The following is a 22492-nucleotide window of genomic DNA, read 5'->3' on the forward strand; positions in this document are numbered from 1 at the left end:
TTTTCCTGATTCAAGGGCCAACATTCTATCCATTGTACCACTTAGCCACTCCAGGAACAAAATTTTCTGCTAGAAGCAGGGATTGTGGTTGAGGTTAGAAATTTGAAAAAAAAGGAAAATCTTGAAAATAGCTACTGGGGGCTCAAATGGAGAAATATTCAAGGAAGAATAAAAGATTTTCTGTGTAATTAGTAAGGGTTTATTTGAAATTAGAGAGCATGGATTCTTATACAACTTACCCTAGTAGTGGAATTTATGAGTAGAGAAGGTAGATCCAAGATGAAGAATCAGCATGAGTTCAAGAAGGATAAGGGCAATTAAAGGTAGAAGACAAAATATAACTGAATAACTCAAGTCTAGGTTCAAGAGCTTTAAAGGAAGAAAGCAAGTCCTGAGCAAGGAGGATGGATAGGAAGACTAGAAAGGAATAAAGTGGCTAGAGATTGCATTGAGGATAAAGAATTATATTTAGGAATGAGGCACAGAAAATATGTAAGGTTGAATTATCATTAAGGAAAAAAATTTCAAAATTCAAAATAATAAAATGAAGTACCTTGGTTATTGGTGATATTTGTGAGGGATGTAGAAGACCCTTACCCAAAATGACTACTCAGAGATCCCTCAGTAGAAGGCAGAAAAGTTGTTTATTGAAAAACCTCCGGAGGATGAGCCGTCTCATCGCAAGATAAGCTCGCGGTAGGAGGGCTAAAGAAGTAGTAAAGATACATAGCTTTTATAAAAGAAATTACATCATTAAGTAAGAGAGCATTGAGAAGGGGAGGGGAAGGCATCTAATTGGTTGTTGCTATTTGGGGAGATTGGAATGGAAGGTTTCTGTTTCCCTGAAATCTCCTGATTTCTAGGAAACAGAAAGTCAGGCCTTCAGGCTTAATCAAGCAGACAGTGGTCCAGCTAATAGACTAAATATTGATAAATGTCAAATACCAATAAATGTCATCAGTTCAGGTTAAGTAAATATGTTTCTAGCTGGCCAAGGCTCAAATAGATATGAGCCTGCACATATTATACAGGTCATAGGGGAGACACAGAAATAATAAAATACAGAAAAAGAATGCATACATCCCTGTAAGTTCTTCACCTTATCTATTCCCCACATATTGAAATCAAAGGTATGACAAACCCAAGTTGGACTGAAGATATATTTCCTGGAAGAATAAAAGCCAGATGAATATGGAAGATGGGGAAGTTGAAGTGTGTTCAGTGTATATATTATACACCCCAAGTATGAGAGCAAGATCTAAGGTGAAAAGAAAACCACAAGCTAGTTCCTAAAATCCTTGGAAAAGGAAAGAGTGACCTAAGGACTAGGAGATTGTACCATTTCCTTAATAATAAATTGATAAATATTAACCTCTTCAGCTAATATTTCAGAAATGATCCTGACCTCAAACCACAAGGAAGGAGAAATTAACTGAATTTTTCCCACAATCACCCCTACTCTTCATGTCTCATAGAGAGTTGTTCTAGATCTTCTGTAGACAAGATCTGAAATGCAGGTCAAATTAAAAGATGAAAAGAAGCACATTTTTTCTCTAGCTTTGGTACTTCCTTAAATTAATACCACAGCTTCCTAATTATAATCAATCGTGCTATACTAATAATTACAGTAAAGTAGATAATTACTATATTGAAGCATATTAAAATAGTATATAATCCATGTTATATTAAACATATTCTTAATTGAAGCAATTTTAAACCAAAGAAACACCTATTATTGATCCATGGCATATATTATCATGGTACTGTATATTTGAATAATCCAATCAATCAATAACCATTTATTGGACATTTACCATGTGTCGGGCATTTTCCTAGGGGCTGAGCATACAAAATGAAAAGTTAAATAATTCTTTCCTTAAGAAATATTTCTACTGGAAGGAGAGAGAGAGAGACAGACACAGAGAGAGAGACAGACAGAGACAAAGACAGAGATAGAGAGACAGAGATGTCACTCTAGCACCACCTAGCTTGTCCTAACAAAGTACTACCCTGCTCCATCTTAAAAATGTATATTTGTAGAATATCAAAATTCCAAGACCAGTTGGGAATTACTTCATCTGTCCTCCTTCTTTTATAGAAAGATAAACTGAGGTCTAGAGAAAAAGTTAGTCGTTTACCACAAAGTTAAAAATTATCTGATTAGGAAAATCAGTTATCTTTTAGATTATTTCAGAATAAGAATAATGCAAAAAGACCTTATAGAGTCTTCAAAATCCAAAAAGATTTTTTTAATTATTAAATTACCCCTCAAATATAAAATAGGTTACTTTACATTATTTTAGCTAGTAAGAAATGATAAAATTCAATAGGTACAACTAGTAAACAGTTGCAATAGTGTAACCAGGAATTTACTTTCTTTTTTTTTCTTCTTTTTTTTTTTGAACATCGAGTAATTTATTTAGATTGAATGAGTGACAAGGGGTAAGAGGAGTATGAGATAAATTAATACTAAAAGATATGTTTGATATCTGATTAATCTTTAACAAAGTGATATTTCTACATATCATACATTTCTTTATAACCTGCACTACCATATTATAATGCTTTTTTAAAATTTTTTTTAAAAATTTAATAACTTTTTATTGACAGAACCCATGCCAGGTTAATTTGTTACAACATTATCCCTTGCACTCACTTCTGTTCTCATTTTTCCCCCACCTCCCTCCTTTTACCTCCTCCCCCAGATGGCAAGCAGTCCTATACATGTTAAATATGTATATCCTAGATACAATATATGTGTGCAGAACTGAACAGTTCTCTTGTTGCACAGGGAGAATTGGATTCAGAAGGTATAAATAACCCGGGAAGAAAAACAAAAATGCAAGCAGTTTATATTCATTTCCCAGTGTTCTTTCTTTGGGTGTAGCTGCTTCTGTCCATCCTTGATCAATTGAAACTGAATTAGCTCTCTTTATCGAAGAGGTCCACTTCCATCAGAATGCATCCTCCTACAGTATCTTCGTTGAAGTATATAATGATCTCCTGGTTCTGCTCATTTCACTTAGCATCAGTTCATGTAAGTCTCGCCAATCCTCTCTGTATTCATCCTGCTGGTCATTTCTTACAGAACAATAATAAGGAATTTACTTTCAAATGCCAAAATTTAGAAGTTGTTAGCAATATTTTAATTCCATCAACAAGTAGAAATAATTAGGCTTTGAACTTATTTAGTAATAATAAATGGAACTATTAGAAATCTATTTGTGGAATATTTTCTCTATCCCCAAAATGTGGATAGCTTCAAAGTAATTTGGGCTCTCTACCTCTCATGCCCTCCTCACTTCAGGGCACAGACTCTGCTCCCAAATTAGATCTTGAATCTCAAAATTGAAGAATTCTAACCAATTTGTCTCCTCAAACCCCAGTCTCTATCCTAGGTTTCAGAAGTTCTAGTTACCATTTTGTCTATTCTATCAAGAATTAAAGAAGTAGGGAAATTTAGGTCCATGGAATTGAATGAAGCAGTGTTATTATTAACTAGCACATAGGGATGATTTGAAACTTTATTTAAAACCCCTTTTCTCAATGATTCCATAAATCCTTCTGAAATAGAAAAAGATCAGACCTGTCAAAAATATATCATCCTATTACCTGGAAATGGGCATGGTAAGATGTCATGGGATATATTTTCAGTCTGTAGCTTTTAGTATATTGTCCAAAGTGGATTATTCTGTGATTGAACTTTTTGTGAAGAGAAGAGTGCCAGAGGGAAAGGGCATCTCCAAGTTAATTATCTGTCTTGTTCATATTTTATTTCCAGTTAGGACGGACCCTGAGGAGCCCTTTCATGAAGTTTGTGGCCCATGCAGTCTCTTTCACAATCTTCCTGGGATTGTTAGTTCTGAATGCATCAGACCGTTTTGAAGGTGTTAAAAACCTCCCCAATGAGACCATCACGGATTATCCAAAACAGATTTTTAGAGTAAAAACCACACAATTCTCATGGACAGAAATGCTTATCATGAAATGGGTTTTAGGTAAGAAAGAAAATCCATCTTCTGTTGTTATCCTCTACTTTTGGGCATTCTACTTTGTCAGGGAATGTTCTTCAACAACACTAAAGGAAAAGGTAAAAAGGCAGTTTCCTTCAATGGAAGACAATTTATAATATAACATATATAATATGTATACATATATATGTATGTATGTTTTCCAATATCCAGATTATTAATAGAAGTGTATTAATAAAGAAGTAAACAAGATAAGAATTTATTAATGTCAAGTCCCTGCCTTCAAGTAACTTAAAATTTCTTTGGGAAGATAAAGATAGCATATTTGAAGTCATTACTAGACAGAATAATGCAGTATGCAATTATATATTGTGTATAAATAATACATAAAATGTGTTAAATTATTCACTACATGACAGAGATTGATTGTGGCAAGATGATATTCATGGGACCAATTAACAAAACCATGATGTATAATTAATGTCAAAGCAAGTGGTCCAAGAGTACACCTGAAAGATGTTTCATTGAGTGATGGAGTATCTGGGGAAGTGGAAGTGGAATCAAAGCTTGACAAATGGAAGCATCTGAATAGATTTAAAGAGTTAAGAGGTTACTTCAGCCAGGATGAGATCCATTTGGAGAAACAGCATCCTCTACTGCAGGTGTTTCAAACTCAAATAAAAATTTGGGCTACTAATCTATATATAATAATCTCTGTGAGTCACACATTGACTTAGTTTTTAAATATGATGTCATCTGTATTTTATTGTATTTTCATTTATCTTATTAAATATTTCCCAATTACATTTTAATGGCACAGTAGGGCATGTTGTTGATTATGTATTTACCACCTCTGCTCTATTTAGGACACTGGATTTGGGATCAGGAAGGCTTGGGTTTAAATCAGGCTTTAGATATTTACTAGTTATACAACCCTCAGCAAATCAATTATCCTATCTATATTTCCCTCCTCATCTGTGAAATGAAGGGGTTGGATTCAAGCATCTTTAAAGTGCCTTTTTTACAAAGGCCCTGAAGCAGGAATGATCATAAATAATGGCACATTAGAAGCCATTTATTTCAATTACCCCATTTTATGTGTGAGGAAACTGAGGCCCAGAGAACTTTAAATTAATTGTTGGTATTCAATATATGTTTTCTTGACTACTAGTGCTCATTCCACTATAATATACATGTACATGGTTAATTATACGAAAGGAAGAATATTCTGATCTGGCTCAAGGGGAGATTCTGGATGATGGAATAGTGAAATATAAGGCTTAAAGAAAAATACAGACAATGTGGCAAAATGAATGGAGTCCTGGGCTTGGAATAAGAAAGACTTGTGTTCATATCCTGCCTCTTAAAACATCAAGTATCCATCTCTAGTGTCCTGATGTTCTTGGCATGTCTGGTGGAAGAATGATCAAGACAGTACTACCCTGGCTTATCACAATTGCAGAAGTTATTCATAATCCACAATCCCTAAAAGTAACAGATATCACCTGTGGCTCAAAGGGCATAGCACTCTATACTTACACAGAACAGCCCTCCTTTACCCCTACAATGTCCTTTTGGTTTGTGTTGTTCACATCCAGAGTTTCTTCTGGAACCCTTATTTCAAATGTAGTTCACATCTAGTTCACCACAAAATATTTCCAGAATCTATGTAAGCTTAACAAAGTATTGATATTGGATACAGGATGGCATTGATTTCACTACACAGAAAGTATAAAATATATATACACATGCACATAGATAGATGGAAGGAAGGAAGGGAGGGAGGGAGGAAAGAAGGGAGGAAAGAAGGAATGGTGTGCATGTATGTATTATCTATTTATCTACATATATATTAAAGTAGCTTTTTAGTAGTTCCTTCTCTAGTGAAAACCAACTCCCAATCACCCTCAAGGATTTTATACTTCATATCTCTAGCAGCACTTTTTGATTCAGACTGTCCTTGGAAAGGAAAATAAATTTGGAGTTGCTTAGAAGGGAAAATTTCTGACATCCCAGATGTTTTACCCCATATATGTATATCTGCCTCCCATTTTTGGACTACCCTGTCCAAATAATTTATACTAACAAATGATAGCCAAGTCCTACTCCTCATATTCAACTTAGTCTCTTGTTACTCTTCCAATACCAGGGATTACACAAAGCATCCTCACTCCCCACCTACCACCACCACCACCACCACCATGAAAAGTTGGCATTGCTCAGAAACTTCTCCTTTCCTCATTGGAAGACTAATTTCAAGAGTTGCAAGGAGGCCATCCTGAAGTAGGTGCTTCTTCAGAGGGCTGCCTTCTGGGAACCCATTCTCCCCACAAGGCTAGCACTGCATCACAGCACAGCACAGAAAACATCAAACTTTGGAACCAGATGGTCTTGGTTCACATCCCTGCTCTGCTACTTAAAACAGCCTGTGTGAACTTTTAACTTCATTGATTCTCAGTTTTCTCACCTGTAAAATGAATGATTAATGATATTGGAGCTCCCTTCCAGCTTAAAATCTATCATTCTTTTGTAGAACACTACATATCATAACTTATAATTGAGGTCGCTGAAGAAGCAGTCCTGGGGGGAATCCAACCTCTCTAGGGATGCCTGTTGGAAAGCACATGTTATTGTTATACAACTCTGTCTCTACCTCTGCCTCCAGAAGATAAGATCTGGACATGCAGAGTCTAGGGATTCCAGATCCAAGAACTCTAACTACTCCATTGCTGTCGCCATGTCTTAGGCAGAGAATGGGGTCCCATATTTATGCCTGGGAAGCTGCTCCAAGCCACAGGTGCCCCACCCCACCTCTTGCCAGGGACTACAGTTTAACTGTCAGGTCTATGATTCTGCCTGGTCAGATGCTCTCTCTCTAGCTCTGGATTTCTCAAAAAAAAGAATGGAGGGAAGAGGGAGAGGAGAGATTGATTTTGTCATGAGGCTTCTTTTCATTAACCTAGTATAAAGGAATTCTTTTCCTACAACAATCCAAGTCATTCAATCAACTTATACCTAATTAATAAGATTTAAGATATTCTCACCCTCAAGGAAGTATCCCTTGACAATCCTCTCAATGGCACTATCAATAGTTATTCCCATATCCTCCATAAGAAAATATAACCAAATCCCTAAAGAAAGGTTTCCTACAATGTAAACTCATCAATGTGAACAGAAAATTCCCCACCCAAACTGAAAATGATCTCAAAGCCTGTAATAGTTCTAAGAAGCATAATGGATAAAGTGTTGGCCTCAGAGTAAGAAAAAACAGAAATTTGAATTTGACGCTATGGGAAAGTCACTTAACCTATCTCAGGCCCAATTTCTTCATCTGTAAAATGAAGCTTATAATACTTGCAGTACTTGCCTCCTATACTTTCTATGAGGTTCTAATGAGATATCAGATATAAAGTGCTTCCTAAATCAGAAAGCTACCTATAAGTGAATGAAAAAGTATTTATTAAGCATTCACTAGGTGCCAAAACATAGGAGATGCAAATAGAAAAGTCAGACAGTTCCTGCTCTCAAGGAGTTCATATTTTAATTAGGAAAGACAATACACATGAGGTCCAATGTTTCTTGGGCTTCATAACAGGAGAGATAATAAGGCCTGTGTACCTTCCTGGAGATACTATAGTTCATGACTTCCTGCTCATTGAACAGTCATGTCTACACTGAATCAAGGGACTGCATGGACATCTCCAATCACTCTGGGGAAATTTGGAATATGTCTGTAGACTGAAATGAAGAGAGTGTGTTAGGGTATGGGGATGGGGAAGAGATAGAGTTCTCCAGCCAGAAAAAAAAAAGTCTTCCCAGAAAGGGAAAGAAGATATGAGTAAGTTGGGCAGAAAGCGAGCTCTTATTGAAAGCAGATATAGGATAGACTGGGGTGGTAAGAAAATCTCCTTTGTGGCCTGTTCCTCTCAGGCTTCCAGTGGGGTGTTGATCTATTTACTGTGAAAAGTCAGAGGAGCTGAGCATAAATATTAGCTATGTAATTTAATACTTATATGAACTTAGTAAATCAAGTTTCTTCTTTGAATATCATTTTCCACATTGATTCTACCAGTCCTCCACATTAGCACCAATAGCATAAGATATAAATATCAATTATTGTTATTTATTATTATTACCATTATTAATATACAATGGAGAAACTTTAGAGAAATTTAAGACATTGATTTGATCAAAATAATGCTGCTTTAAAAAAAATAGCCCACCCACTGAGGTAAGGTGGGAAGGAATTATGGTCCTGAAACATATCTGTATGATTCCTGAATTAGTAGGGCAGCTTAGCTAAAATAGAGAAGGTAAATTGGAAACATTAAGAAAACAAGTTTGGGTGGCATCAGGGAGACCAGATTATGAAGAGCCTTAAACATTAAGCTGGGAGTGTTCGTCTCATGCCTAGAGACAAGGAAAGTAGAGGAGAAGACTGTTACCCTTTCAGCTTACTTATAGACTCAGTGTCCCTACTAATCTGTGAGAATAATTCCAGAACCATATCAATACATAAAAAGCAGTCTGATTTAGTAGAAAAAAGCATTGGACCAGGAAATAGAAAACTTGGATTCTAGTCTATGCTTTGCTACTTGCTTGCTTTAAGGTTTACAATGTATTTTCAAGACAAATGAGTAAAACAGAAAATTATAAATCAAAACAGTTAATCATCAACTGATCGATTGTATGATTCAAATTATAGTAGAATAAGCCTGGAACATAGTCAAAAGACTGACACCTACTAACTCACTATGTGACTTTGGGATTGTTATTCTTCCCTCCATCTTTCCAGCTACAAAATAGACCTAAGACTAAGTAATTTCTAAGATCTCTTCCAACTTGAAAATTCTGTGATTCTGGGAAAATCTAAGATCCAGTGAGGATGATTGCACCTATACCATGCTTGTCAATGCCCACATTTGCTAGGGCATTATATCATACAAATAGTTAAACATTCTGATGTTAACCCTTCTATAGATGAGAGGGGTTTTGAACAAAAGAAAACTCTTTTACATGTTGACAATAATCCCTGATATAGCCAATGCTCTCACAAATAGCATTGACTGAAAATAGAAACAAATGATATTGATAAAAATGCATTACAGTTTCTATTCATTATCTATTTTGACCTTATAATATGACTATGGAACAAATACCAGAGCTCTTCTATTTCCATTTTGCCTAAGGTTAAAAAATATTGAGTCCATCATCACATAAAATTCAGCAGCAAAGTTTCAACCTGGATTTGAAGGAATAGGAAAAAATGGAAGTTCTCTGAGGCCAGGGACTATGCACTTGTATGTTTGTATTCACCATACCTACACCATAGTAAAAAGACTAGCTAGGGAATGGACTTTTGATTTTATTAGTAGCTCTCTGTGAGGAACTTCCTCTACTATCCCTGCAGGATAGCACCATTTCTGCAATACAGAATAATCTGTCTAAAACACTTAGGTTAAGTGATTGCACAGGGTCTCAATGCTGGTATGTGCCAGAGGTTGCTCATTGCAGCACCTTACTAAGTGTTTGCTAATGGATAGATATGTGCATGGATAGCTTATATGTCTTTTGTGAAAATCCCAGAACCTTAGAAAAGACTTGAATTCACCTGGCACTCCATCTATTTACTTAGTTTGTTTGAGTCACTGAGTCTTCTGGTGCTTTTAGACAGACACTAGGAGGGGGTTCTTTTAATGCAACATTAATTTGGCATGCCTGCTGTAGACTAAGCCCTGAGCATAATGTGTGGGAACACTCTTTTTCTGGAAGCTTTTTAGTAGTTGGACTGCAAATATCCTTCTGCACTGAATTTTAGTTGATCACCCATGAAAATGAAATTTTTTGATAGAAATCCTTCCATATCAATATTTCCTATAGAAAACATGAAATTATTTTCTCAAATGGATATCCAACTTCTGAAAATTTGATAAACAAGAAAATAGAAAACCTAACAAGGTGATATTTGTCAGAGCAGGGGGAGAGGGGAGTCTCTTTAGTTTGAATATGTGATAACTTTGGAATGGAGAATTCTGGGGAAGGAACCCTTTCTCAGTCTAGATTAGCAGCTGGCCTACAATTTGTTGTCTTAAAGATTTTGCCTGGAGAACTGAAGAGTTTTTTTTACTAAATCTCCACAGTTAGTATTTGTCAGAAGCTCAGCTGGAACCCAAGTCTCCCCAATTTTATTTCTTATGACCAAACGTGTTTAATGCTATGTAATCAATTAATCAGTAAACATTTATTAGACATCTCCTATGTACTTTGTGCTAAGCACTTAAATGTGTATGTGGGGCACTGACGGGCAGTCAGAAGGTTTCATCCTGGTTCTGATTCTTCCATCAAGTAGTAAATCATTTGATTTAATTTGGTTCAATTCTCTAGGTTCCAGGTACTGTGCTAAGTCTTGTAGATGGCAATGTGATAGATGTTGGACATATTTTACCTCTCAAGGACTGTCTGACCTTCTAAGAAAAGAGAAGGTTGGACCATATGGTCTCAAAGGGACCCTTCCAGCTCTAACTTTCTTTGTGTCTATTAAGAACACCAATTATAATTAATTATAAATTAGCATGATTTATTATAAACTTCACATATAACACATTAAAATACTATTATCATTATTGTGTTTTATTACTATTATTATGAAACAATAAGGAGTACAAGCTGAAATTTATGGATTGATGCTTTGACTACAGAGCTCACTGTTTCATTTGACATGGGAAAAGAGGAGAAGGGAGATTAATACAAAATGTGAAGCCTTAGTTGTGCCTGTGTCTCCTTAGCCCAGAACAGTGTCATCACAGGATCCACTTAAAGCTTCTTGACAATCTGCTGTGAGCAGCTTTTTAGAAACACAGAATGTGATTTGCTTTCCCAATAATCAGTTTTATTCCCAGTGTGTCTTGTTTCCTATGTTAAAATTGAATACTCAGCCTCCCAATCTCTCCCCTCCATCCTGGAACAGAGGCAGGCAGGGAAGAGATATCACAGAAATTTTCCATAAAGAGAATTTTTGATGGAATTGTGGAGTTGGAGAGAAGCAGAGGCATGCACAAAGACAAGATGCCAGAATAAAAAGAAAAATGAAAATAGAATCCTGCAAATTATATGTTGGAATCATGAAACATCAAAGATTGAAACATACTGAATTTTTTAAAACAGTAGAAAGTTAAACAGCTGACCTATGTAAGGCAGGAAGTCCTCAAGTCCCACCTCTACAATAGCTTGACTGTGTAACTCTAGACAAGTCATTTAACATTTTTTCCTACCCTAGTGATTTTTTGGATTTTATAATCTCTAGAAACTCACCATTCTTCAAAATGAAATCAGCCCTGAAACTCAAATCTCAGATTATTCCCTACCCTAGCTGCAGAATTTCAATATAATCCCCTTGCTGGGTACTTTACCCACAGCCCTACTCCCACCTCTTTCAGCTTCTTTTTATAAACTGTCTGACTCTATTAGAATGTGAGTCTCATGAGGGCAGGGGCTATCATATCCTTTTTTAAAAATCCCCAACACTGAGTACAATGTCTGGTATATATATATATATATATATATATATATATATATATATATATATATATATATATATATATAGTTGGCACTTAATATATATATATAGTTGGCACTTAATAATTGACCATTAACTGGCTCAGATAATTCTTCTGAACTCCAATCAATCAGAAAACATTTATTAAGCATTTACTATGTGCCCATCATTGTGCTGGGCACTGGGATACAAAAAAAGGGCAAAAAACAGTTTCTGTCCTCTAGAAGCACCCAATTTAATAGAGAAGAACTTGTGGTATAGAATGAGTGCATCAATAGAGGAGATTTCTTCACTTGTAGTTCTTCATAACAGTAAAGTCATAGGTCCAGTCAAAAAATATTTTATAAAAGCAAAAGACAATTTCTGATTTGAGAAATGAATCACTTCTTGTGAAGATCAAGTTTGAAACTATTCCATTTTCAAATATGCAAAAAGCATTTAAAATGTATTTATACTCTATTATATTTGTACATGTAAATAGATAGATATATGCTATGTGCTGAGAAATCCGAATGTGCATCATTCATGTTAAAATGAGTTTAGTCAGAAGTCATTTTCCACTATTACATGGTCCCACAGTATAATCCAAATGCAGGATTTGAAGTCCTTTAGCATATGGAAACAACAGAACTTGGCACTTGACTTGGGATTTGTTCTTTTGTATCTCATTTTAGCAGATTAGAACTCCTGCTGCATTTTTTAGTCTTAGAGAATTGTCTGGGGCATTGAGAAGTTAAGTGATTTGCCCAGAGTCACACTGCCAGCATATTCACTGGACATAGGACCTAAACTAAGTGTTGCAGACCCTTAGACCCTCCATCTCTATATCTATTATCTGCACCTCCTTTTGATATCTATTTAGCACAAATCTTTACTTAAATTGGGTAGCTACCAGATGGTGGATTGGGGTAAGTAAGGTACTGTCTTACTTACCCTGATCCTTGAACCTCCCCTGAAGGTGACCTTTCCAGAAGCATTTTCTCCCCCAACATACCTTTTCACTCGTGAATACCTATTTCTCACTTAATGTGAGAATTTCATGTTCATGTTCTCCATATGTCTTGCTTTGTGATTTATAAAATAGGGACCATAGTGATGAATTTAGAAATAGATTATATGAGTCCAAATGTCACTTATCATCTGTGTGACCTAGGACTAGATGATTCTTTGCATTTCAATTTCCTCATCTGTAAAATGAGGGGGTTAGAATAGAAGATGGAAAGTTCTTCTAGCTTTAAATCCGTGAGATCTGATGGAAATTATGCAAGGTATTATGGAAAAGGAGGTATTTAGCTATTAAAATCTTTTGAGCTATTTTATAAATATATTGAAAATATATTCATACTTTTTCTGCACAAATTCATGTCATATTCATTTCCAACCATGATTCTACCTAAACACTGTGCATCTATCTGTTATATATACAGCTCCCACTGAGTTCAAATGACATTTTGTATAATAGTAGAAAATAAATGTTACTTGATTCTGTTTTCATTTCCATTCTAACACTCATTGCTTACTGCCCCTCAGACTTCTTAATCCTTTCCATTCCCTGTCCATGTTTGAGCAAGTTTCTCTAGTGAATGTTCAGTGACTTTCAGTCTTTTGATACTGCCTGTCTAAGACTATCAGCAATTTCTACATAAAGCCAAGGGTCTGGTTAGCTGCCTTCCCACCAGGCTGCTTGAGTACACAGCATCTGTTACCCTGCTGTGTCACCATCACTTCAGTGTTTAGAGGCACTCTGATTGATAAGCTGGAGGGAGGAAGGCTGGGCAGCTCGGTTTATACAGACTGTTTTGACCTGAAACCCTGAAATGGCAGAAGTTTCCTATGGCTATTTGTAAGCGGGATGCTAATTTTACTCAGCAAAGTACTTAATTTCACACATTTATTTTTCCATTAAAACATTCCTGTTGCTCAGCCCCTGGGGTCTGGATTCCTTTCACTTACAGTCTTGAAATAATTTAAATTAGGCTGGGTAAATTAATATTTAATTTTTTAAAAGATCAATATGGTCTTTTAAATAGCTGAGAAAGCAATTTGCTATGCACTGTGGGGAACATCTCCTAAGTATATCTATCTTGGTCATGAACTTGAACTATTTTCAAAAAATGATTTACAATTCTAATTAATAGCTTTTTAACCAATTCACCTTGTCTTCCAAACATGATAGATGGAACCAGGTCCACTTTCTGTTGCCTTTGAATGTATGCCAATGATATGAATGTGTGGAAGTTAATAGTGATTCCAAGAAAATGCCATAGTTTTGGGAATAAGTTTGGGAATACGGTGAAGCAGGTAGACATCACCTTGGAAGTGTGATTTCTTTTCAATAAATGTGATTTATTTCCTAGTGATTTCAATTGTGCAGCTTCTAGAACCAGTTGCTATTTTTGCTATACACAGACATATTTCAGAGTCATTTAAAAGCAAAAGTAGTGCTCTTTCACCAAACAAGAGACCCATAATTATTTTCTCCTTGGAAACTGTTGGACTATGAAAGACCCATCTCTGTGTGAAAAGGAAAGACCTGAAGAAGAAAAAGAAGCCTCTATCAATCAATAACTGATTCAGGAAAAGCACACAATAGAATTACTGTCAGAGAGGTAGTGATTGGCTGTCCCCAGTGGCAGCAGAGAAGATTTCATTTCTTTGGATGGCAGGAGAGGTTAGTGAATTTGTTGCTCCTGAAAATCAAGCAGAGACAGTTTCAATGCAAGAATTCAATTTGTTGGCCTTTAAAAGACTCTACTGGGGTGCTAACAAACTGTAGATATTGTAATAGTGAATCTGAAATTCATTTCTTCATTTCAGTATTGTCAGATAGCAGGTAAACTATCTGAATACAGTCCCTAATGACAAGGACTGCTCCATTTTTGTTTCCGTATCTATCCTCAGAGCTTTGGAACAGTGCCAGGAATATAATAAGGGCTTAATAAATGCTGCTTGCAGATTTCACAACAACCTTGTGAGGTAGGGAGTATAACAATTTTCATCATCTCTATTGGACATATAAGGAAAATGCAATTCAGGGACATTAAATAAAATCAAACAACCTACATTGTTTAGGGAGAATAAATCACTAACCTAAAATCATGCAACTGACCTTGACCAGATCAGGCAAAACATGAACCCACATCTTGTGACTCCAAGTCCAGCTTTCTTTTGTTACTCCATTATTTCTCTTACATTCATATGCTACATTTTTAAAAAGTTTTTCTCTATATTGTCTCCAGCAAGATTTTAAACCCATCATCTTTGAGATGGATTAATATTCCATATTGTAAATAAAGCAGCCAATGAGTATGTTGCTATAAAAGAAATTGAGACTGGAAGAACCTATTAAGAAACAGAAACAGAATCTTAGAAATTGTTTCAGATACTTGCTAGCTGTGCTTTCCCTTATCTGTAAAATACAGATAATGCCATGACCCAGGATTATTGTGTGTATCAAATGAGATAGTACTTGTAGACAAGAATTGCTTTGCAAACCTCAAAGAACTATGCAAATACAAGTTATCATTAAATGCTGTTGGAATCTAAAGGGACCTGACCAGCAATTCAAATCCTGTGAGAAGTCTAAAGTCCCTGTTTCTAATAACCCTCATAAGGAATCACCCAGTTTCTTTTTAAACACTTCAAATGAAGAACTCACTTTGTTCAAGCTATTTTTTATGACTCTGTTGTTATTAGTAAGTTCTTCTTTATTCTAAGTCTTCCTGAAGCTTCTATCAACTTCTCCTAGTTCTTTCCTCCAGGCTCAGAAAAGATGAGTCTAATCTTTCTTCTTAGTGACAACTCTTAAAAACACTTGGACTAAACTAAGTGTAGTGTGATATAAAATGTGAGTTTCCAAATAAAGCACTTTATAGGGCTAATGCATTTAGTCTTCTCTATGTATTATCCACTTTTAAAATTTCCAAGTGCAATTAAAATTCCAATCCCTGGCATACAATATTTTAATTTTAACAAAAAAAATATAATTAGAGCTAATTAGAAAAGGAACGAGATATTGTCAAAGGAACAGAAAATCGAATGTTAAATATGGATTCTTCTGCCACTAACTTGTTGTGAATTTGGGCAAATTCCTCAATTCATTTCAAATGAGGAGTTATACCACATGTTCTCTTGAGGTCTGTTTGGGCTCTTATTACTATAAACCCTATGAATGGATGATCTTTAAGGTTTCTCTCAGTGACAACATTCGATATGTGGAATCACAAAGTAAACCATATCTATATTTTCTTATATTCATCAACTCATCTTTGTGAGATGATTTAGATGTGGAATTTTCTTGTATTCTATACTTCATATTTCTTGTAACTAATTATGGATGTTTCTGATTTTAAAGGGATGCTTTGCAGTAGTTACTAAAACCATCTGGTATTGGCTAAGAAATAGACTAGTTAATCAATGGAATAGATTGGGTTCAAAGGACAAAACAGCCAATAACTTTAATAATCTAGTGTTTGACAAACTCAAAGACCCCAGTTTTGGAGATAAGAATGCATTATTTGTCAAAAATTGCTGGGAAAATTGGAAATTAGTATGGCAGAAACTAGGCATTGACCCACATTTAACACTGTACACCAAGATAAGGTCAAAATGGGTTCATGACCTAGGCATAAAGAATGAAATTATAAATAAGTTGGAAGAGTATAGGATAGTTTACCTCTCAGACCTGTGGAAGAAGAAGGAATTTATGACCAAAGAAAAACTAGAGATCACTACTGACCACAAAATAGAAAATTTTGATTATATCAATTTGGTTTTTTTTTTTAATTTTTATTTAATAATTACTTTATATTGACACTCGTTTCTGTTCCAATTTTTTTTCCTTCCCTCCCTCTACCCCCTCCCCTAGATGGCAAGCAGTCCTTTATATGTTGGATATGTTGCAGTATATCCTAGATACAATATATGTTTGCAGAACCGAACAGTTCTCTTGTTGCATAGGGAGAATTGGATTCAGAAGGTATAAATAACCCGGGAAGAAAAACAAAAATGCAGATAGTTCACATTCGTTTCCCAGTGTTCTTTCTTTGGGTGTAGCTGCTTTTGTCCGTCATTTATCAATTGAAGCTCAGGTCTCTTTGTCAAAGAAATCCCCTTCCATCAAAATATGTCCTCATACAATATCGTTGTCGAAGTGTATAATGATCTCCTGGTTCTGCTCATTTCACTTAGCATCAGTTCATGTAAATCTCGCCAGTCCTCTCTGTATTCATCCTGCTGGTCATTTCTTACAGAACAATAATATTCCATAACATTCATATACCATAATTTACCCAGCCATTCTCCAATTGATGGGCATCCATTCATTTTCCAGTTTCTAGCCACTACAAACAGGGCTGCTACAAACATTTTGGCACATACAGGTCCCTTTCCCTTCTTTAGTATTTCTTTGGGATATAAGCCCAATAGAAACACTGCTGGATCAAAGGGTATGCACAATTTGATAATTTTTTGGGCATAATTCCAGATTGCTCTCCAGAATGGTTGGATTCGTTCACAACTCCACCAACAATGCATTAGTGTCCCAGTTTTCCCGCATCCCCTCCAACATTCATCATTATTTTTTCCTGTCATCTTAGCCAATCTGACAGGTGTGTAGTGGTATCTCAGAGTTGTCTTAATTTGCATTTCTCTGATCAATAAAGATTTGGAACACTCTTTCATATGAGTGGTAATAGTTTCAATTTCATCCTCTGAAAATTGTCTGTTCATATCCTTTGAGATTATATCAATTTGAAAAGTGTTTGTACAAACAAAACAAAGGCAGACAAGATTAGAAGGGAAACAATAAACTGGAAAAACATTTTTACAATCAAAGGTTCTGATAAAGGCCTCATTTCCAAAATATATAGAGAATTGACTCTAATTTATAAGAAATCAAGCCATTCTCCAATTGATAAATGGTCAAAGGATATGAACAGACAATTCTCAGATGAAGAAATTAAAACTACTTATAGCCATATGAAAATCATTATTAATCAGAGAAATGCAAATTAAGACAACTCTGAGATACCACTATACACCTGTCAGATTGCCTAGAATGACAGGAAAAAAATAATGATGAATGTTGGAGGGGATGTGGGAAAACAGGGTACATTATTGGTGGAATTGTGAACACATCCAACCATTCAGGAGAGCAACTTGGAACTATGCTCAAAAAGTTATCAAACTGTGCATACCCTTTGGTCCAGCAGTGTTACTACAAAGAGATACTAAAGAAGGGAAAGGGACCTGTATGTGCCAAAATGTTTGTGGCAGCCTTGTTTGTAGTGGCTAAAAGCTGGAAAATGAATGGATGCCCATCAATTGGAGAATGGTTGAGTAAATTGTGGTATATGAACGTTATGGAATATTATTGTTCTGTAAGAAATGACCAGCAGGATGAATACAGAGAGGACTGGTGAGATTTACATAAACTGATGCTAAGTGAAATGAGCAGAACTAGGAGATCATTATATACCTCAACAACGATACTGTATGAGGTTATATTCTGATGGAAATAGATCTCTTCGATAAAGAGAGCTAATTCAGTTTCAATTGATCAAGAATGGACAGAAGCAACTACACCCCAAGAAAGAACACTGGGAAATGAATATAAACTGCTTGCATTTTTGTTTTTCTTCCCAGATTATTTATACCTTCTGAATCCGTTTCTCCCTGTGCAACAAGAGAACTGTTCGGTTCTGCGCACATATTTTGTATCTAGGATATATTGTAATCTATTTAACATGTAAAGGACTGCTTGCCATCTGGGGAAAAGGGGTAGAGGGAGGGAGGGGAAAAATTGGAACAAAAGTGAGTTCAAGGGATAATATCGTAACAAATTACCCTGGCATGGCTTCTGTCAATAAAAAGTTATTTAAAAATAAATAAATAAAAAAATAAAATGATGCTATGGAGAAGAGATTGGGAATATTTTAACAACCTTATGCAGCCCCAAAATATACTTGTATCTCCTAATCATCAAGAAAATTTTAAATTTAAATTGAACTTTTAATTCTGTGTAAATAATTTTTCCTTTAGGGATGATCTGGTCTGAATGCAAGGAGATATGGGAGGAAGGACCCAGAGAATATGTCATGCACCTATGGAATCTCCTGGATTTTGGGATGCTGTCCATTTTTGTGGCTTCATTCACAGCAAGGTTCATGGCTTTTCTAAAAGCCAGTGAAGCCCAGATGTATGTGGATCAATATGTACAGGATGATAACCTCAACAATGTTACACTTCCCCCAGAAGTGGCCTATTTTACCTATGGTAAGATATCATAGCTGGACTTGCAGCTTGTGGATGTGTGGCTCAATGGAAAAGGTTCTGTCCCTGGAAACAAAAGACTTCAATCTAAGTCAAAGCTCTGTAAGTGACTGCTGTGTGACCTAGACAAGGCACTTAAACTCTCTGTGCCCATTTTGTCATCTGCAAAATGGGACAATAATGCTTGAAACTGCTATTAATTTTGCAATCCCAAAATAAATGACTGTCATGTGCAAGAATAGATTAGATTAGTCCTTCTTGGTCCCAGAAGGAAGATATCAGAGCAATGTGTGGGAGAGAGATGCAGGGAGGCAGATTTAGATTCAATAGAAGGAAAAACTTCTTAGTAATTTGAAATTCTTGTTGTTTATTTTTCATTCTCAAAGAGGACCATGACATCAGGGAGGTACCAGGTCATGTAAGTGAATTGGATTTAAGTAAGGGAGGGCTATGCAATGTCACCTGCCTCACTTTCCCTTCCAGACCCTCTGGGTCCAGTGGGAATATATAGATCAAGATGACTGGAAATGGCTCTGGATGAAATGGGAGACGTTGGTCTTTTTAAGCTAAGGTCATAACAGGTCTCAGTCTGACTAAGGCCACATCCAAATTAAGATGATTAAAACTAGGTAACAATTTTCTTAGCCCAATTTCTGGCCAAAGCAGAAATGATTGCTATTTACATTCTATCTGAGTCAATCAGGACCCAAACAATGACTATGGAAAAGAAGAATGGGCCGACTCAAACAAAAATGAAGTCTTGGTCACTAGAGGTTCTAAAGTAAAGGGAGGCTAGTTGAGGACTTGTCAATAGAGAGAATTTGAACTTTTTAGCAGAATTGAGTACACTTCTGAAATCTTTTTTTTATTAGTTCTGAGATGCTGTGATGCAGTGAGATATTGTAAGCACAGAACTTTATACATGATCACTATTGTTTATGCATCATTTCATTGTTATTGCAATCACCCTCCCACCCCCATGCTGATTAAAGAGCTTTTCCTCTAATAATGGCAAAATAACTCCATCTTCTTTGTCACTCTTGTGTAGGATAGACCCAAAACAACTTCATACACAGCTACAAAGGAATTTGGTCAATATGTACAAATCAGCAAACTGAAAATAAGGAGACTTGCAAATTTCCTATAAACTAACAAACATTAAAAAATCTTTTCTACTTAGGAAAAATAATTTTATTAGGATAATGACATTTTTGTTTTTTCTTAATGGACCCATTTTTACCCCTTAACAAACATCTGGTATTTCTAATTCCTATCTAGAAGCATAATATTATTTAGCATTTATATTATGCTATATATATATATATTATATTCAATTTATATTATATTGCATATATATATGTATATATATATATACATATATATATCATTTGACCTATACAACAATCCAAAGTGGCAGACAATATTTTTTTATTTTTTCTTATTTTTCTTATATTTTTTATTCTTATTTTATAGATGAGAAAACTGAGGCAAAGTATAGCTAAGCAACAACAATAATAATAACACTTTATTCGTAAAGTGCTTTATAAATCCTCCCAGCACTGAGGGTAGGTGCCACTATTATCCCCATTTTACGGGAAGTAGAGATTATCTGACTTGTCCAATATCATACAGTTGGAAAGTGTCTGAGTGCAAATTTGAATCCAGGTCTACCTGAAATCAAGATCCATCATTCCACTCACTGCAATATCTAGCTGACTCTAATATTATTAATAATAATTATAGTAATTAGAAATGTGAGGCAGAGTGGTGTGGAGTTTATTTCCAATAGTGGCATCAAACAACCAACTGTGTAATCTTGAGCTAATGCTTTCCTCTTTAGACCTCTGTTCTCCCAACTTGTAAATGAGAGAGTAGAACAAGATGATCTCAATGAACCCTTTCAGTTTTTAAGTTTTATGATTTTTTCAAAGGTCATGTAAATATCAAGATTGGGAAAGACTGACTAAAGGCATAATGACCCAATGAAAATTCCCAATGAGAGAAATGTGTGTAGGAGAATAAAATGGCCCCCTTTGACTATGATGAAGCTTACTTAGCCTAGAAATTCTAATAACTAAATAAATAATAACAGGCAAATTCTCAATCCAAAAAATCCATTATGTTCAGCCAGTGTGCCTACTCATCAAATTTCTATAAAATGAATTACATTTTAAATGTTCTAGGAAAGCTCACCATTTAAAGAGGTACTGTACTGATTTTTTTTAAATTAAGGTCTTTCTAGCAATGCTTATTGCCACTGGTTGTTTACAAATGAAATCTCCCTTAAAACATAATACAACTACCTTTGTTCATTGTGCTCAGCTCACCAGAGGAAGCTGAAAAAAAGCCCTGAGACTAAAGTCTGGGTTCTTTGAAACATCCTTTTATTAATAACACAGCCTAGGGCATGGTACTGCTGGCTGATGGTGAATTACAACTTCATCGTGGGTAGATTAAGACTATCCCAAGATGACAGTATTATTAATCAAGTTTTCCTAGTTTATACTGAACCTATCTCAGAAAAACTTGATTTGTCTTTTTATTTTATTTTATTTTCTTAAAATATTTGTCTAGGTTTTTGCAGTTACATCTAGTAATGAGTGCCCTCTGGTGGACATATAGTATTTACTTTCAACTACAATAACATTTATAAAATGCCAGAGCTGGAAACTGAGGCTCAGAAATTTTCCCAGTTATATAGCTCATCAATTGGAAGAATTAGGACAAGAACTCAAATTTCCAGAGTCCCAGTCTCAGAAATCCGCAACATCTCATCAGCTGTTATGGTCCAGGAACTTTGATACATCCCATCTATCTCAGACTGTTCACAGAAGGCTGGTCAAGCAGAAGCAGATCTCGGCAAAAGGATCAAATGATATTTATTTTACTTTTTTCTTTTAAGTAAAGCCTAACGCAGGGAAATAGCTCTAAAAAAGAAATTATCCAAGATATAAAGCCAGAAGACCTGAACTTGAATCTTGGCTTGGTCTCAATTACCTAGATGACACCTAATAACCATTTACCTAATGTAAATAAGCCACTGATCAAAGTGATGAGGGTACAAAGATAAAAAACTAACATTCCTTCTGTTCTGTGTGTGGTACCATGGAAAGAGTTTATTGGATTTAGAATCAAATTACTTTCATTTAAATGCTGTTCTGCCTTACTCATTGTTCTCTTGAACAAGTCACTTAGTCTCTTCAACCCAGTTTCCTCATCTGTAAAATGGGAAGGCTAAGCTAAATAGTTTACAATACTCCTTCTAGCTCTAAATCTCTTAAGTATATCAATGTTTCTTAATAATAAGTGCAACTTTTGTGAATGTCATTTTCTTGGGATGAATAGGGCTTCATCTTGTACACATCAATTCATCCAGAAATAGGGAGTTATTATATTATTTGTTCCTTTTACTTTTCTATCTGTATTTCAAGGTTATGAATTTTAAGTTATATTAACTAAACTTAGAGAAGAAGTATAATATAAAGTTTTCTATTTATTCAAGTTTATGTCTCAATTTAAAAAGATGCCTAGTTAATTGAAGACTTCCTTCTCTCTTTTTGAATTGAGTTTGGGCTTTGAAAACCAAGAAAAATTGTTATTTATTGTACAGTCCCAATTTATTCTCCTCTCTCTCTTTCTCTCTCTCTTTCTCTCTTTCTTTCTCTGTCTCTCATTGTCTCTATCTCTGTCTCTA

The 22492-nt window shown here is 35.3% G+C and overlaps 1 protein-coding gene across 1 annotated transcript in view; it reads left to right on the top strand.

Annotated features, from left to right (window-relative positions):
• The window catches only part of TRPC7 (transient receptor potential cation channel subfamily C member 7), a 283142-nt gene that overhangs the window by 177409 nt on the left and 83241 nt on the right, over positions 1-22492 (top strand). Inside the window, exons 5-6 of the mRNA XM_051973682.1 lie at positions 3782-3998; positions 18568-18801. Coding sequence (XP_051829642.1) covers positions 3782-3998; positions 18568-18801 — 451 coding nt within the window. The remainder of the gene's footprint in view (positions 1-3781; positions 3999-18567; positions 18802-22492) is intronic.

This window comes from Antechinus flavipes, chromosome 2 (assembly GCF_016432865.1).
Source record: "Antechinus flavipes isolate AdamAnt ecotype Samford, QLD, Australia chromosome 2, AdamAnt_v2, whole genome shotgun sequence".
In the NCBI taxonomy this organism is placed as follows: domain Eukaryota; kingdom Metazoa; phylum Chordata; class Mammalia; order Dasyuromorphia; family Dasyuridae; genus Antechinus; species Antechinus flavipes.